General features: G+C 42.3%; 1 protein-coding gene across 2 annotated transcripts in view; it reads left to right on the top strand.

The window, feature by feature from the left end:
* abtb2b (ankyrin repeat and BTB (POZ) domain containing 2b) overlaps positions 1-19,053 on the top strand; it is a 44,232-nt gene that overhangs the window by 10,847 nt on the left and 14,332 nt on the right. For both annotated transcript variants that reach the window (XM_046393487.1, XM_046393486.1), the window contains one exon: positions 16,642-16,791. Coding sequence is in view for 1 of the 2 variants with exons in the window: in XM_046393486.1 (XP_046249442.1) it covers positions 16,642-16,791 (150 nt within the window). In the remaining variant the exon portion in view is untranslated. The remainder of the gene's footprint in view (positions 1-16,641; positions 16,792-19,053) is intronic.

Genomic DNA, 19,053 nt, shown 5'->3' with positions numbered 1-19,053 from the left:
GCCACAGATTTAAGAGGGTCCTTATTACACATAATCACCATGTCTATGTGTTTCCTTTGAAGGAAACGCTTAGAAGTATGTTTGGGTCTGAGTCTGTGTTGTTTGTGTCGCAAGGAAAACTCATCCTTCTCAACTGCTCAAGCATAAAGCTGCTGCCATATGCAATCTCTGACCCGACGTTTTGTTTATGTGTTATTGTGTGTCTGTACAGGGTATATTTCTTTGAGTACATTCCCACTAATTTGGGTTACATCTGAACATAACTGTGTGCATGTGTGCAGCCATGGCCGGTGGATTAGCGGGCTCTGTCTATTTAGCTATATCTGATGTGTGTTTGCCTGCTTCTCTGACTCTGTCCCTGTCTGTCTGTGTTGTGTCGGCCATCTGTGTGTCCCTGCTGGGTCACAGACAGTTTGGGACATAATACACTCCAGTAATGTTGGCCAAGTTTCCTCTACAACATTGATAATCAGCCTATTGAGCATTACAGGGGTGGAGGGCGAACATAGAAGGGGGGATATGGTTGCGTGTGGTGGAATTTCACACTGATGAAAGGATGCCTTTCACGAAGCTTCTCTTTAAAAGATGGGTTCACATTGTTTTCCTTAAGCATAGTAATTCTGCAGTGAGCTTTGTGTCTGTCAGTGCATACTGTGTGAATATGAATAAGACTATTAGTATGTTGTGTGACTTTGTGCTGGTGGTGTGTCTGCCTTTGCAGAGGAGTGGAAGTTGCAGAGGAAGTCTGTCAGACAGCAGTTAAGCAGACCATGGCTTAAGCCAGACGCATAGCGCCCCTCGATGCTTTACTCTCCTCTCCACTCCACCTCAAAGAGCAAAATACAGCCTCTAAAAACATTCTCAGTGCCAACATGTTCATCAGCTCATCAAATGTGATCCTGTTTAACTCTATGTAGGCCCGTTGGGATTATTAAACATGTTAGGATTAGATGTTTGTTCCACCCGTATGGCCTGTGTGACTAATTTGGACTCTATTGAACAAGCATTATTATCCATGTGTTTCACATTAGCTAACAGTTCATACAGTGCACACACTGTATACGTATGTCTGTGTGTCAGTGCCCTGGCCTTATGGTGCTTGTCTTAAAAGGGGTTGTAAAGGCAAAGGCAGCCTGACTGTGGTTAAATATATAATGTAAGAGCCAGTCAAGCATTTATTCTGACAGAGGTCAAGAAGGAGGAAGTGGTGGAACTGGAGAGGTCAGCACACCTTTCTGCCATTAAGCACCAACAATTCGATGCTTTGTCTTTTAGTTAATAGTCTGCTTATGACTGGGAACTGCTCTACCAGTGGAGTCCCCTAAGGAGGAAGCCTTTCAGCAGTCCAGTCAGGTGCTAAGAAGAGGTGTGTGTCTGCATGATGGGGTTGAAAGGGGCAGATGTGTCAGGAGTTTAAGGGCTGGGGGAGGGAAGGAGTCAGCCTGAGGGTCAGCAAGTCATAAATACTGCAAAACCCACCGAGCTGGCCAACTGAACCCAAGCCAAACTGTGGAGTGTTAGCAGCTTTTATTCATCAAGATGGTTTTATGAAAACACAAAGTTGTATTCGTTTGTTATGCTGTTCAGCCACAGGGATTTGTTTTGACATGAGGTCTGCAGACAGGATCCAAAGCCCAGACAACCTGATGTTGTCAGGGGAACAATGGAGCACATATGGCAGTTAGCAGAGAGGCAAGCCCACATTTGAAAACACAGGCAGGAGGCGTCTTGATGTGTCTCTGTGACTCTGATAACACTGTGGCCCTATCTCAATGTCTAAATAGACAAAGATAACACACACAGAGAATGGCACTTGCATGCAAACGCACTAAGAAAATCAAGACTCACTTGAGATAGAGGCACAGACTGATAAGTAGCAAACAGAGAGACAAAGAATGGAAAGGAATTTTCACTATCAGCATGCAGTGGTCTTTTCCCCTGGATGCAGTTGTGACAACTATTGCTTCTTAACCTCATCAGGATGTCTGTGTCATGTCTGCTGTGTATGGGAGAAAGAGAAAAGACGAAAGGCAAGCGGAGACCCTCGACGTTCATTGTATGTGGATGAATGTCTATGATCCCCAGTTCCATGCTGGGACGAACAAACTTTAGTTGGGGCCCCTCTTCTTGTCCTGACCCTGTGGAAACCTCCCAGGAGCTCCATTTCTCTCTCCTCCTCTACCCCCATCCTTCCCTTCATTCTTGTTCAACTGTTAGTCTTTTTTGTTGCTCCCTGTGCTTTGTGCACAAGTCTTGAAATACCATCATCATCATCTCCTGCAGAGGCTAGCACAAGGAAGCCCATAACATAGTATTTTGTGTGTGGGTGTGCGTGGGAATACGAGTGAATGAAAGAAAGATGTGTTTATGTATCTGTACATGCATTTGGGTATGAATTCCTAACCGCAGATGAATAGAAAATGCCCTGATTTCAAAGGAGTTTTACTTGAAACATTATAGACTTTTACAAGGTGTGGCACACTGTGCTGTTAAGTTAACAGCTTGGCCAGCAGTGGAGAGAGAACAAGTGTTATTAATGTGTTTGCGGATTAAGACTCTTCTAGGTCCCAAAAGTAGGTCTAATGTATCTGCCTGGGTCAGTGATGAGAGATACAGACAAGGAGCAGAGCAAAGTGAAAAAAAACAAAGGCAGGGAGAATGAATGTCAGTGACAAACCCAAAGAGATATAAAATCAGCGAGAGATGAACCTGCCTCATGCTTCTTGGCTCTCCTGCACTCCTGCACTGAAGGCTGTAATTACCCTCTGACCGAGTCATGTTGGTAGCTACAGAGTGGTGAGGTCAGCGTTTAGCACAATGAGGTCAAGTACTATTCATGCCTTGGCTTGAGCACTTCTGCATGCAGCTCTCCATCTAACACCCTCTAGCTCTTTGTTTGAGCTATCTTTGTCATGTATGAGTGTGTTCATGTCTGCGGGCTGCTTTTTGTGTCACCACAACCCGTTCAAATCGGTAAAAAAATTTGCCTACCCTTTGTCTCCTATCTTCCAAATTTTCTCTTTCCTTCTTTTGCTGCTCTCTCTTTCTTATGTTCATCTCAGCAGTCGTCTCTCTTGTACGTCTTACCAGTTCTCCTCTTGCTGTGGGTCAGCCAGAGACTTCCCGCACAGGGCTGCCAGTAGCCAGTAGCACAGAGACAATGGCTGGGGAAGGCATCATTACATCCTCACACACACACACACACACACATTGAAGCTCAAAGTTAAGTATGCACAGTAATCTCTTGGTATCAAATTGTTGGAAGGATGGCTGCTGGCAGAATACTTCTACAGTTTTTTTCCCCATTTGCTTCTTGAAATGCCATCACTGTCCTCATGCAGAATTGCTTCTTTATACAAGATCTCCCCAGGTCCTACCCATCTTCATTATGATGTGGGTTATTTTCTTCCCATGTTCCTCTCAAGAGGCAAAAGGTAAAACACAGCTAATTATCACACTGCAGTTTTTGGAGGCCCTTCTGAGACTTCACAGGCTGAAACTGGAGAATGGGAGTTGTCTCAAGATAGGGCAACAATGTGTGTGTGTGTGTGTGTGTGTGTGTGTGTGCTCCTAGCATAGGGCTTTGGGTAGTCCAAACCCCAACTCTGAACACTTGGCAAGGAGTTGAATGAAATATCCCATGAGCCTCTCCTTCTGTCCGTCTAGCCATTTGTGGTCATGGGCTTTCCCGAGCAAGGCAAAGCAGGGGCTGCTGTTTATTTTGGAATGGAACAGGAAGTACAAGAGCTAAAAGTTGGAGAATTGGAAAAAAAGGAGAAGGATTGGGCAGAAAAGAGATTTTGTCACATGAAGACATTGGACATGATACAAAGGCAGGAGGGGGTGGATGATGGAGCTCGGCAGGGCCCACACACATGCTTGGTCATCATCCTCACACCAAGACAGACCCTACAGTGGGAAAATGAGAATGAAAACAGATTTGTAACTCCGTTCTCTGTTTGCACAGGAGCTGTGTGAGCATGCGCAAGAATAGTCCTCTCCCCCAGTCTGCTGCACATAAGCCTCTAAAACACTCACACACCCATGCACACCACTCCTTTAAAGGGTCTCTCTGCTGGGCATTCTGGTCTCTCTCGGAAGGGCAGAGGGGTTTGTGTGTTTTAGTGTGTGTGGTCAGGATGTGGCTAGCACCTCTCACTAGTCATGATTTACTAACAATGCCCATGGTGGTTAGAGTCTGACACTCAGCACATATTAGTGTGAGCGGGTTGACTGTACAACAATGTGGAAACTTTTCCAAAGTCTCCCATTCCCTGATTTCGTTCACACTGTAACACAGTCCCACTCAAGAAGTGTGTGTTGTTCCTGATTTATCGATTGTTTCCTGCCAAGCTTGGTTTTATTAATCTCTGCTAAGGGCGTAGTTGGTAACATAAAATGTGGCCAGTCTAAAATTTGTATGTGTGGGTGCCAGGTTGCGAGTTTGTGTGTTGGTGTGTTAGGAAGAGCTTTAAGTCTCTCGACTATTATTTAGCCATTGTGGCTTGGGAAGAGTCGTGGGAACATCAGTTGGAGTGAATTGACCGGGTCTTCTGTGAAGTACAAGAAGAAATGCATTAATGCGCACACACACACTCACACAAAACGCACTCACTTAGAAGATCACCCGAGTTCCTAAGCAGTTAAAAGGCGGATGGCCTTTGGCTTTGACATTGCTTGTACTTCTTGAAGTGCTGTTTGTTAAAGTGCTCTGGTTTTATAGTCAGACGAAATAAGGAGCAGTTTGAGAAAGACAACATTCTCTCTTGAGCTGATACCTCTACTCGTCTGTGATCGTTGTCTTTCTTTTTCCATCTGCTGCTTAGAGGAGAGGGCTTCAGTGGGTGGTCCACAGAGACCTTTTGAATCAGTAGCCTGCATAACATAGCATACAGACACACACACTCATACATACACATGCATAGAGAGGCTCAAACACACACAGATAGATGCATTAAAACAAACCATGCAGATTAAACTTGTCTGAAGTTGTTGAGATGACCTCATAAAGAATTTCAATGACACACACTGAGACAAGCTCGCCTGTAGCACCTGCACAGGCAACAGCTGGGAACACACGGCAGCAAACACCACCCCTTGCACATATGCACACATACACACACACACAAACACTAAAACTCGCCTCCCACAACTTTATTTGTGTTGTTGTCATGCTTGGGCAGAGGAATGTGAGAGCAGGTGCCCCCTGCAGAGAGGAAGCAGCAAACAGTCATCACACTGGGTATGTGTGTTGTTTGTACTGGAGTCACAACACTGTTCACTTTGTGTTGAAGACCACAGCAGTGATGATTTGGAGTAGTTGGTAGTGAAGACCTTCCTCTTGTCTTTTTTTTTTCTCTCCCACTGAAGCTGAAGTCAGAATTTTGAATCTGATATTATTATAGCTTACATTAAGGCAAGGGATACATAATCAGAAATCAGTGTGGACATCAGGACAGGAATAACTGGGGCTTAATTCCTCCTTTATATATCCTGAGCCAGTCAAAAATAAGCCAGAGTGCCAAGAAAACACACTCATAATCTAACTCATGGGTTGGATTTTGTCTTGTCTCAAAGTTAATTTTTGTTTATCATTTCTTTGTTTTGTTTTTTTTAATCATTTCTTTTTGTGGATGGTTAGGTCCATGTGTGCATTCAGGAATAGACACAGTCACATAAGCCCATTTATCTTTTCCATAGGAAGAGGAAAGAGCGATAATTTTATCTGTCCAAACATACAGAGAAAACATAGATGCTTCCTTAACCCTCAGCTGAACATCCTTCACTGGGAGTGTGTGAGTGTGTTTCTGTGTTATGTACTGCAGTGGTTAAAATGAGGCAACACCACACGTAACCTTTCATCAACGGTTCAGTCAAAGAGTGATTTACTAATCTCAGATGATTTCATTCAAGTATTTTTTTAGACAATAAAAAGAGAAGAGGTGAAACTATGCAGTTAAAAAAAGAAAGAAGACTAAACAAGTAGTGCATTAAAAAATGTATCCTTTTTCCCCCTACACCCCATTTTTGTATTCATCTTGTGATTCTTTGGAGAGGTTCCGACCCCCAGGTATGAGTGTGTAATGATGACATAGACACAGTGAGGCTTTGTTTAACTCTTAGTGTGTCCCACAGTGCTGATCACCACAGGAGTACTTGTTCACTCGTGGACATAAGGGAGGGTGGCCAAGTGTGAATGGATGACTGTGTGTAAGTGTTGTTTTGTGGGGTGAAGATTTGAGGGTCAAAAGGTGACATAACTGCATAAGAGGATGATCCTTTTTAGCAGGCTCCTTTTGAGGTGTGGACACTCCCTCTGTGTTCAGTGTGTGTGTGAGAGGCGTGTACAGGGTGTGTGTGAGGGTCAGGGGTGAGCTGTAAACCTCCTTCGGGTGTCAGGTGGGTCATAGAGCTGGTTGAATGAGGCGACTGGTCTGGTTAAAGGTAGTTTACTGCCTCCTGCTAAAGAAGTAGACATCCTGACACGCCCTGCAGGTCCCTAACACACCCAGGACACACACACACACACACACACACACACACACACAGAATATTTAGAGTTGCTATCTGCGCTCTGCTGTCATGTGCAAAACAGACACATAGACACATGATTTGTGCCTTTGATGAAACCTCAGAGTCTGGCGCATACCATTATTTAATGTTCTGTTCTAATATGTGTGTGTGTGTGTGTGTGGTCAGGCTGTGCATTTATCAGAATGTCATCATGTGTGTCTGAGGTTGGGTGGTCTGTTGATTTACTGCCAGTATGTCACTCTCCCATGTGTTCCAACACTGGCATTGATTTTCTGACTAACTGCATGAGGTGCTCTGCCCACTATAACCATCCGATATTACGATACGCATTCTCTCCCAGCGTCGAACTCCCACCTCTCTCCTGTCTTTCACAGTGAGGGCAGCTGTCTACAATGGCATGAACAGCAGTATAGTCAGGCAGATGTAAAGGGACCAGCCCTCCTCATTACTGCAGACTAAAGAACTGAGGGCCTTTTTAACAGAGCTCTGCCCGCTGCTGGGCTGTAAAATACTGCTGGGCTGCGATGCCCGTGGGATAATGCATACTCATCCTCTCTAATTATTTTATCCATGGCAAGTTATAATGGGATGAAATGAGTCTGTGTGTGGTTGTACTTTCTTAATGCAGGCTTAATTGGAGCATGATAGTAATAATAAGGAGGTTAATGTAACTGTGCTAAATAGTTTTCTGTCTATAGAAGTAAATGTAGCCTCCCTTGTTTATTGAGCTGACTTTGCAGGTTTAGTCTCTTAAACTAGGATGTCTGCAGCCAGTAATGGAAAGTATGCTTTCTTACATTTTCTCAGGCAAGGTTAATTTGTACTTTTCTCAAGTGCTTCCGTTTTATGTACATTTACTGAAGTAAGTTTTTGCACATTTGTCTTTTACTCATTTTTAAGTTGTGGTACTTATTCTGCTACTGTCTTATGAAAGTGGTTTGCTTTTACTTCACTGGGCTTCTTTTCCACTCTGCTGTGAGACTCCAACGATTTAGTCTGAGAAAGGAGAAGAGGAGCAACTGAAAGAGTGAGCAAACCTTCGAGCCTAATCGTGATCTATACACCACCACCCCACCACCCCCATACCTTGTTTTTTCCCCCCATTTGACTCACTCCATTCTGCGTCATGATTTTGCTCTCCACCCAGCCCAACATGGAATGTTAATCAGCAGAAAGCTGCTTTAGATTTACAAGGGGGAATTTGGATCCAGTTCTTTGAAACGTCAAACTCCTAAGTCTCTCTATCAAAACCGCTTGTTGGACTGTGAGAACCGTGCTGCAGCAGGAAGAGTCTCTATCTGAATATAGGCATGGAGGTGGGGTGGGGGGGTCTTTAAATAAATTTATCTCAATTTATCTCCATGAGCTTTAGGATGTGAAGTATCCGTGACTCTCTGTGGACGTCACTCTGATCTGTGTGTTGATTAATGTCTGGGCTAATGTGTGAATGCTCAATTTATTATGTAAGGGAAGAATTAGGAAAGCTAGAAATAGACTTTGAAGCTCAATCTAATGAGTGGTGAGTCACAAAATGTGCTTTTTATGGGTGTTATTCCGGCAGGGGATGAAGTGATAATGAAACCCGACACACAGATACACAAGTGTCTCATCCTGACGTTATTTCAGTCTTGATTTTGATGTTAAATTTAAAGGTGTTATAGTGGAAATGTTTATCAATGACAAAACTAACGAGCAGTCATGAAACAAATGAGAGCTGTACTCAAGCAAGAAAACAAAAAGCTGATGAGCTATGTTAGGAAGTTGCATGATGTCACTGAGGAGGTACAGACGCAGCTTACAAATCCCCACATACTAAAACTTTTAGGGTTCATTTAAGTTTGACTCTTGCACAGTTTTGTTATTAATTAACTTCCCTGTGTGAGTATCTGAAATGACTTGGGAATCACACTGTTTATAAGTCCAAGACTGGCTCTATTTTGTTTATTATTAGACCTAACATCTGGGTGCCACAAAATAACCAGAGTTTGTTTTTATTTGATGCTAGGTGCCTTTACCATCACATTTGATTCAGAGAAATGGTTGATGAAACTTACTGGAGAAAAGAATATGAACCTTCACCTCAGTCTGTGTGCCTTTGCTCAATGAGTGTGTTGTCTGCCGTACAAACTGACTGGCTCTGTGTTCTCGCTCTCTGATCCAGCTGAGAGAAAATGAGCTGATCACACAGACAGAATGGGAGCAATTAGTGCAAACACACACTCAGATACACATTTGGTGCCTCTCTGCCAAGCCTGCTGCCCATAGTGTTATATATTGGAGAAATGAATAGAGGGCAGCTTGTTCCTAAAGGGAGGTTAACTGTTTCTTTTTAAAATGGCCAGATAAAACAATCATCCCTTGGTCTGTTCCAACTAATAAGCTCAAATCCTTCCCATGGTCATGGTGAGCTGATGGAGCCGATGACATTTCAAAATGACTGAAGTGCATGTTATTGCCACCATTACATTTTGCCGTATTGAGTTTTTCCTGTGTTTTTATCTGTCAAACCCTTCACCTCCTGGCAGTGTTTTCAATGGTGACATCATTTTAATGGCAAAAGTGGATATGAGAGGGCGGGTTTGAGGTTAGATGCTTATGTGGATGTTATTGCAGTGTGTGTGTGTAATATCCACCATCCTATGAGAGAAATATAGAGAAAACAAAAAGAGCCTCCATATCCAGTATATAGTGTAGTGTATTTCCAGCTCCAGTGCTGTGCAATAAACCAGAGAAACCTATAAAACCTAGTGGTCCAATAATGGAGCTGTACTGTCCCTTTGCTGCACACTTTGAGAAGTGGTGCCACATATGGAAACGGGGAATGTTCAATGAGACTAGATAGCCACAGGCACCACAGTTGGCCTGGAATGTAAAATATAAAACATGATTAGAGAGAGAAAGACGGGGAGAAGAGGAGGGGAGAGGATAAGGGGGAGAAAGCTGAAGTCATGTTCAGGATTAGGGTTAGTCGTGTAGAGGAGCTTATGTTGATATTTTTCAGGACTGTGGGAAACCAAAGCCATCTTGAATCCTACCACTTCTCATTCCTCTGTGTGTGTATTTTTGTTTGTTGGGTGGTGGTTATAGGTACGTTATGGTGGACCACATTTACAGCTCAGCCATTAATACTGTTGCACGATTAGAACTTGAAGTAACCACTTAAAGTCTGCTACAACATACATCTGCTCTGCAAAATTACTCATCCCGCATTTTTCTTTGAGAAAAAAGAAATCGGAAAGTTTAACCAAAAGAGATCAATTTTTATTTTTTCTTTATTTATTTAAAGGTGACATCCCCTGGTTTCGCTACAACCAATCAAATCTTGCATAAAGTAGTAACGTTATTATCAGTTTCCTTCTTATCTAACCTACACACATGAACATAAATCTTGCCCTGCAACTTCCTGCTACCAGAAAACAAAAGACTCAAGAAATGTGCATTAGTTTGCACGTTGACATTGCTGTTATTTCATTTTAACATGAGTTTGAGCATCTCAGATTTATTCAAGAACATTTTTAAGTGATACTACATGTTTTATCCATCTTGCTGCTTTTCCATTGGGCTGACCGGGTTCTGAACAGAAACAGACAGCACCCTCCTTTAAGATCCAGATCTAATCTTTGCAGCTTTGCAGATGGGGATTTCGGGCAAACTTCTAACAGTGGACAGATCCAAAAATCTTACTATCAGCCTGTGGGCAGGAACAAAATTCCACATTTTCAAATCTTTGTTTTAAACTTTCAAATCTTAGTTTTAACCTTCTTTGTGGCTTTGCTTCCTAGAAAACATCTTTACAAGCCAAAGGCTTAGTGCAGGATAACAGCAACAATCTGAGAACAGCAGGCAGATCAGGGACTACATGTGATTCTTTCACATGCACCAAATATAGAAGTTTTTCTCTCTTGCCATCTTAGTTTGCGTCTTGTAGTGATTAATGATGTGTGTGGGTGTTCTCACTGAGTGACTTAGGGAAGCCCCTTTTTGCACAGCTGATAAGGTTACTTCCTCTTTTGGCCCCAGCTGCGCACCACCTCTGACCCGTGACCCCTTGCAGCCAGGGTTCACCAGAGGTGTCAGGGGACATGGACCAGACCTCACTTCACTTGTCTATCATGGTCTGTGATTTATCAGGCTGTAACAGGCGTGTGTGTGTGTGTGTGTGTGTGTGTGTGTGTGTGTGTGTGTGTGTGAGAGAGAGAGAGAGAGAGAGAGAGAGAGAGAGAGATCAGTGACTTAGATGCCTTTTAGATCAGGAACATCACCAATTGCTCACACTATATGTACTGTAAGCTGCTTCAGCTTATGAATGCTTGTCTGTGTGCCCCAAATCCTCATTGGTAGTTTGTGTTTTGAAAGACACACTTATATGCTAACTTGTCAAATGAATGATTATTTTTAGCCCAAACACTAATAGACCACTTTAAGTCTCTAAATGGCCCTCTGTCCCACTTGATTTTTGTTTAGATAAGAAACGTGATGAGGGTCCGCCAGAGCAAGCAAACACATGGATATTTTTAACCTGTATGCTGGAGCATAGCTGAACAAAGCTTGGCCTGGTTCTACAGAGAGACAGACAAATACAATTCAGTTCATTCACCAGTTTCATTGTTATTCTCTTAAAATCGTTGCTCAGCGCCTCTTAGAAAACCAGACCAGTGCGCAGCACACAATGTAAAAGCAGTGAGAAGAATGTGGTGTGTGTGTGGGTGGGGTTGGATGTGTGAAAAACAGGTGTTTTGGAGCCTTTAAGTGCGGAAAACAAGAGGCCAGAACTGTGAGTGAAGGCTCACATCTGGCCTCTGGATTCCACTGGGCACGAGCACGTGTGCAAGTGTCTTTTGTTGTGTGAAAGACAGAGGAGATCAAGATACTCTGGGTGTGATACACACACCCAATAACAGCTCTGTCAAACACTGTACTATTGTGTGACTGTCCACCCTCCAGCCGCCACACAGGGCTCAGCATAGAGGCTACTGGCCCAGAATCAAAGCTTCTTTCTGGGCAGGGGGAAGTGTCTTTGAAGCCCCTTTTCCTTGATTCTGATCTATTCACCCTGCAATGAATGAAGAGGCTGTTAAAGGAGACAAGGCAGGTGTTAATTTGTGTATATATATGTGTGTGTGTGTGTGAGTTCTGGGGTTTTTTCTATCAGCTTCATGAGAGCATACACAGCAGGAGCAAAGCCGATCCTCCTTATGCCTTTCACACATTCTCTCTGCGGTAGACAAAACAAATCAGCACACTCAGACCAATTATTGTCCAAGAATGTGCTTTTCTCAGAGCTGTGAGTTGTGACATGAATTGGGCAACACACAAAGAGAAGAAATTTCAAGGTCTGAATCCCTTTAATAGAAAACTTTTTAATGTTACATGCTAGCTGTTATGTAACAGTCAGTTTTCTATAGCTTTGTCAAAGATGAAGTGACAAAAGTGATTTTAAGCGACATCTTTCAAGAGATATAAGCAGTAAAATGTAAAATGATTAAAAGTTTACTCAAGAAAACTTGGCATAGTCTGTGGTAGATTCACAGTCTGTGGTTTTGCCTTGGTCTGATAATCCAGAGCTGTTTATTCTGGCACATTGTATTAATGTGGAATCCAGATGTCTTCCAAAAATACACCAAAGATTTAGACATGAGAAGCAGTAATGTCAAAGTTAGGATATCCTCTGCCCTAAAGCTGGTATCAAGCTTCTGTGCAAAAAAAAACCCCACAAAAATAAAGTCAAGTAGAACAAATTGTGACATTGGGAGATAGCAGCAGATATCACAAGAGCAACAAAGAACGAGTCAAGGCATGTGGGAAAGTGATGGCTGTTCCATCCGCTCATCTCAAACTGTTTTTTTGGCACATTTAACTCATAGGTCACAGTCAGAGGTTGTTATCATTTCCTGACAATAGATTGAATGTTGAATTTTTTTTATAAATGTGATATGAGTTATAAAAGCACTTAATTGAGAGTGACAGCCCGACTGGGTATAATCTCAAAAACTTAAAATATAACCAAAGGTGGTTGTTAGATTTTTCTAACCTTGTTGCAACAGTATGTTCAACATCATTATTAATGATAGTTTGGCTGGACCAGGAGGAGCTGTAATGGTTTTGAGAGATAGTTTGGATGGCCTGGAGACTGCCACAGGCTTTGTGGTAGGTTTCAGCTGTGATTTGTAGCTGGGATTCCCACATAACATGTGCAGGGTCAACCTCAGAAATGGAACCATGAAGGCCGCAAAAGAATGAATCCCTTGTGCCACTTGTCTTCCACTGCCTCACCCTTTTCGCAGTCTCAGATATTCCTGCCCCCAACTCCCCCTCCACAGTTGTATCCCTCCTCAGAGTGAGTCATTCTTCTTCCTCAGTCCCTATCGTCCCTTCATCCTCTACTCTCATCCCCTTCTCTTTATCTTAGCCTCAGCCTTTGCTGGTGCCAGAGTCAAATGATGTACATAGTGCTGGAGTTGCTGGTTCTCGTGATATTAGCAGTGGTGGTGGGGATAGGCCCTGGTTGGCTTGCGGACCTCAAAATGCCTCAAATGACGCAGGCTGGGGTTCAGCGGTGAGGCAAGCAATGGGTTGGGACTGTGAGAACCACTGAGAGAGTGGTGGTGTGTGAACATTTGCCACAGCTTTGAAAAAAATACAGCAGAATCACTTGAATCTGTATTAACATTTCCAAGGATTTTGCTTCTCTTTGAGACATGTCTATTTTAAGCATGCTCAAACTAGGCCAAAGATTATTCTGTGAAAGTAATAACAAGAAACTTCAGAGTACATCAAATCAGTGCCTATTCAAAATGTGATGTTTTCCGTGAGCTGAAAATTCACCTTTTAATGTCTGGTTTATTTTTATACATGAAGCAGTTCAGCAGTTGCTGAATGCATTCTGAGGTGTTTAAAATGGTTCATTACACTGACTTAATTAGTCCTCCAGGTATTATTAGGTTTTTATTTTGAACCATTCACTGTATTTTATGCAGACTGGTAGAGTTTGAAGGCTGGAATAGCGTCAATGTGACGTTCTTGGTGAATCACACTACAGGGAGTCAGAATAATGTTAATTCAAACAACACTCACTCCCATGGACACACGTCTTGTGCACACACCTGCTGACATATTCATTTTTTCACACACCTTCACCCACACTAATGAGACAGAATCTCTCAGAATGGCTCTCAGACCTCAGGAAGCATGAGCTTCCCTGACAGAAGCTGGAATCAAGTCATTTCTGGTATTCACATTACATGTCATACACTATCGCCTCCTACTCTGTCATAGACACCACAGCGGTTATGGTGGCCATAAACCATATCTGTGTATACTCAGTGAGGCAATGCAGGAGAGTAGGTAGAAACATTAGTTAACACAATAATGTGAGAAATGTTCCTCACATTCCTCATGTTCCTCAAGGTAGTTCGACAGCTTTAGAGAATAAAAGGGGAAATAAAGAGATTCTCCAGATGCTTCACCCGTTATGTGTGCACAGTGTCATTTTAGGGAATATATAACAAGCTTCAAAAGCAGAGCCCTCATCATACTTGCCAAAATAGCTGACATTAAACGTCAAAGACAGACACACACACGTGATATGCAGAGACGTGAGTGTATGGTTATGTCAGTGCTTGCGTGAGTGAACAGGGATGTGTTGAAGCTTGTGTACAGGTCGGTTGTCTGCTGTGTAGGTTCTTTGTAGTAGTGGTACTCTGCTAGAGGCAGCCATTTCCATTGTGCGGGAAGGGGGAGTCAGCACATATTATACAAGTCAGATGGTGCAGAGAAAGTACGAGAGAGAGAGAGACAGAGAGAGAGATGGGGTGGAGTTTGGAGTTTGTAGCAGACTAGATCACCTTTGGCAGCACAACTCAACATATCTTTATTACTATGAATGTGTTTTTTTTGGGGGGGGGGTTCAACATGTCATGTGCCCTGTACCTCTCAACTGAGAAATCCTGCTCTCTGTGATAATATTACCTTTTCACTGTCTTTTATAGAGCATGTGCTGCTGGTCATAAAGGCTCGATGATATTTATATGCATGTGATTTAACACTGTACCTATCTCACAGATTACTTTTTGTTTATTTTGTAGTCATGTTGCACATTAGCCTGATGGCAGCTTGTTGTATGCAAAGTAGTTTGTGCAGCAGTGTGATAGGAAGGAAAAAAACACAGCAGCATACAATGAACAAATCCTGCTAGCAATTCTGATTCAGGTTGTGCCGCTACCTTAGCTCCTAACTCAAACTAATCCCTGCAACATACAAGTCCAGCACACATTTTGCAATAAATGCATTTTGTGTTTGCTTGTCTGGAACGGGTTCTCATATCAGTGGTGCTGCTCACATCATATTAAAAACTCAATGCTAAACTGTGTCGATAATTTCTATTCATGTAATGTGATCATTTCTGTGTCTGGCGATGTTCTGAAATGTGCTGAGGAGAAGAGGAGACTTCCGAGTAAGATGATGGAAATGTTGGGTTTTGTTTTTTTTTCACACACATCAGTGGTTTTTCTTTTCAGCATCCCTCTGAGAGGACACAGTTTGCCGGAAGCACATGGGAATGTCATTTTAGGGATGGTAGCCAATCTTTTCCCTTGTGAGAGAGTTTGAGATGAGGAGGCTTTTTCCTAATTTTTCTTCTTTCCATTTCTCTTTTCTATCCCCAGCCATCCCCTACTCATTTCCTTTGGCCTGGCAGAGGACTCACCTCTGAAGCCAAAACAAAGGTTAACCTTTGGGCAGCTAACCGTGTTCACCTAGATCAACTGGCTGAACAGTAGCTAACCACATAATGTGCTTCTTGCACAACTGCACGTTGTTCCAAAATGCTTAAGAATGTGTGAGAGCTAACAACCAGCAGAGAAACTAAAAACAGCAGTCTGTGTTCCTACCTTCATCTGTTACAACTTTTATCCATTTTAGCTGGAAAACAACAATCACAAGTGACTTACAGCAGTTAGAGAACAAGATGACATCTTAGAGTTATGTAAGAATGATGTTATCTCCTCATCAGCAATTACCGTAGTTTGACAACTGGCTGTCATGAAGAGTAAAAGCTCAAACGAGGTGTTACATATCATCATTTATCTGTTATCTGACTTCATGAAGGGAGATAAATGATACTCCTTTGACACATAGGGCTTGTTTAAAACTTTAGTAAAGCTTGTATTAAAACAGTGTTTTTCACATGTTCTCCTTAACATTTCTCACATTGCACAGTTTGTCAGAGATGCCTGGGCTGGGCAGACGTGATCTCCAGAGGGTCCATTCAAAGAGGAAATACCACAAGATTGACCCTAGTTACACCACAAGCCATGATAGTAGATGGTGTACTCTGCAAAGAAAAATGCAAATCTGCAAATCAACCAATCACATTTTAGTGTATTAGAAACATTTTGTTTTTTTGTCTTTAAAGTTCTGTGCGTTCTGTGTTGTGACCAAGTCTTAAAATCCATTCTTCATATTTACAACCTTTTACTTCAGGATGCAGTTTTTATCAGCTGCCAATCCTCCTTGTTTGGTTCTTCATCTCTGGGTGTGTTCCTGTAGGCCAGAGGAGAGTTTCTTAGAGTCATGGGATGCTGGTGGTCTCTGACCCCTTCAGCACTCTGTTGATTGATGACACTCTAAATACCTATTTATAACCTCATACCAACATTTAACTTTCTTTAAGTTCCTGTGTACTGTAGTCATATCAACTTGAAACTGTTGTAACCATACCTATTTCATTAGTATGTTCAGATACATCAAGCATGTGCAGTATATGTTGTGTAATGTCCTTGGTTTAAAAGAGAATGTCTGCAGCGACACCAAATTCTTAACTTGGTTTTCCTTGGTTTTCCTTTCTGTGATGCAGCGTGCTTTTTGTTTGTTTGTATTAGTCTGATGTGGATGTTCTGTTTATTTCCCTGAATGTGTTGAGAGCAAGGCTCATGTTCCCTTGTGTTTATTTGTCCTCATCGGTGTGGGTTACATGTCACAAGGACTATAAATACCACCAGAAATCATTTTGGGACTGCTGTAGATGCAGTAGATGGCTTCTTTGCACTGTTCACAAACTTATCACTTTAAATGTCGTCTCACTCTGTTTTTTTTTTTTTGTCTCTGTAGGTGTGTTGTCTCTCCCAGCCCATTTCAGTCCTTACACAGAGAACCAGCAGACGTCTGTGGACAGCAGAGAGGATGCCTATGCCCAGCTGGAGCTGAGGACGCTGGAACAGTCCCTGCTGGCTACCTGTGTGGGCAGCATCTCTGAACTAAGTGAGTACACACAGCGCAGAATAGTGTGTGTGGTCCTAAATCTGCTTAATTGTTTAATCTATTAATCTATCTAAGTTCCTCTGAGCTCTTTTAATGTTCTGAAGGAACAGCAGTGAAGTCACAAAAAACAGTTTTGTTAATGCAGACAAGTAAACATTCCTGGAAATGATTAACTAATTGTCATATTATTTAAATGGGGACTTCCCAAACACATCTTGTTATTCCCCCGATTGTTCACTGGCTCTGTGAGACGGGAAACCTTTCCTCTGCCAGAAATGCTGTTATTTCAGACTGCCAAGAGCAAAACAGCAATAACAGAATTACTTTTTCAAATTACTTTCTGTCTTATGATAAGCCCCATATTGTTCCTTATTGTGAAGGTTGTCTAATATACCCTCTTCTAAAAATAAGCAGTGGAATAGTTTATCTACACATGGAGCTCTGGAGAATGAAGTGATAATGCCTCTGATAGTGTGTATTGTCAGACACAGCTCTTTTTTCCTAAGCAACATGTGTATCAGGCCAACACAAACTATTTGGTGCTCTGAGTCTTGTTTTTCTTCTCCAGGAAAAGACTTGGACTATCAGACTTAATTGTTAACCATTTATTTTTGTGACCACTCCTTGTAGCTGAGATGTTCTAGGGGAAAGAAGACTGTCATGCTCATCTCCCTTGGAAAACTACATAGTTACTAAAGAAAGAGGGATGTCTCTTTAAGAGCTGTGTTTTATTTGGCATATGGACACATTATTGTCTCTGTTTCAAAGTTCACATTTCAGTCCTATATATAGCTTGGGTCAAGTTGTGATAGGAGTTCGGATCTTTACCATTCTGAGACTTTATATATGGAATTAGTTTAGGAAAGTGTAAATATGTTTAGAAGGGAGGACGTTCCTGAAACATATTTTTTTTCTTCAACCATCAGAGATTGAATGTTTGGACAGATTTCTTTAAATCTTGCCAGTTCTATATGTCCATGTTTCATACACACAATGGACTTTTGGTAATTAGAGACACATGTATGCTCTACTGTGCACATGGTTTGTTTAAACTGGAAGCTGTGAAGGAGTTGGCAGATGATGGACAGCTGGAATCAGGTCATTAAAAAGTGAAAAAGGGACAGGAGTAGAAGTGAAGTGGGGGAATGGAGGTTGGAAAGGTAGAGGATTAAGTTTAAGGATGAAGAACATAGTGGCCAAGGCAGGGCTGAGATGTGTGGAGGGTGGGGGTGGGGGAATGAGGGGAAATGATGGAAAGGTGGCGAGGTGAAGAGTGAGGCTGTCAGGGCAGGGAGGGATGGAGATTAGTGTTGGTGAGAGCGGTGATACGTTTCCTTCTTCACATGAGCTAACACTCTGCCATTTGTTCCACCAGCACAAGGCCACGTTCATACACCACTGCTTTTAGTAAGGCTTTAAGAAAGTGTACACACCACACACTCTCAAACACAGACACACTCTTTCTCTCACTTACTCAGTGGTCTCTTTGTGCCACATCTCTCTGGTGGAGTGAAGCTGGGCTGTTCTGGGCAGGACTGGCATCCCTCAGACTCATTCACACCTACAAACACACGCACACACACACACTGATATGCATACACACAACAAAAACACAGAAGACTTGGCACCCTGATCTGAGCCCAAGAGACCAGGCAGACACAGGAGCATCTGTACTAAGCTGCCCAGCCCTGCTGAATCTCTAGACTGGACTTGGCCAGACACACAAACACACAGCATACATAAACATGATGGATAATGGATGGCAGGATACTGGACATTTTGGCTAAATTTCCCAAAATTTTGGAAATATAGTGTAAGCAAAGGGATAGATTGACTCTGAAAGTTTTTTTCAGACATACTTGAATATTACAATTTCAGCTCTGTGGTGGTTTTCACCCGCTAAGGAAAACTTAGGGAAATATTAAGGATCAGTATTGAACTAACCAAAATAAAATGAGCTTTGCGCTAAAGCCTGTAAAGCCAATTAGAAATCTGGGGTCACACAAAGTCCACATAAAAACTTGTGTAAATGTTTTTGTATTGATTTGGCTGACGGTATAGTTGACATCATTTAATAGTCTTATTCTTTGAAACATATCATTATCTCGCAACTTTGACCTATGAGACAAATTTTGTCAGTATCTATTCAAAAAGCAGTCATGTTACAATTTATTAACTTCTCAGCTTCCACAGGGACTCAATAAAAGCTATAATCTAGGAATAAAACATTTCATATCCTTCTGACCCGTGGAAACTTATCCT

This window comes from Scatophagus argus, chromosome 7 (assembly GCF_020382885.2).
Source record: "Scatophagus argus isolate fScaArg1 chromosome 7, fScaArg1.pri, whole genome shotgun sequence".
Classification (NCBI taxonomy): Eukaryota; Metazoa; Chordata; class Actinopteri; family Scatophagidae; genus Scatophagus; species Scatophagus argus.
This window is presented reverse-complemented; position numbering and strand designations above follow the sequence as displayed.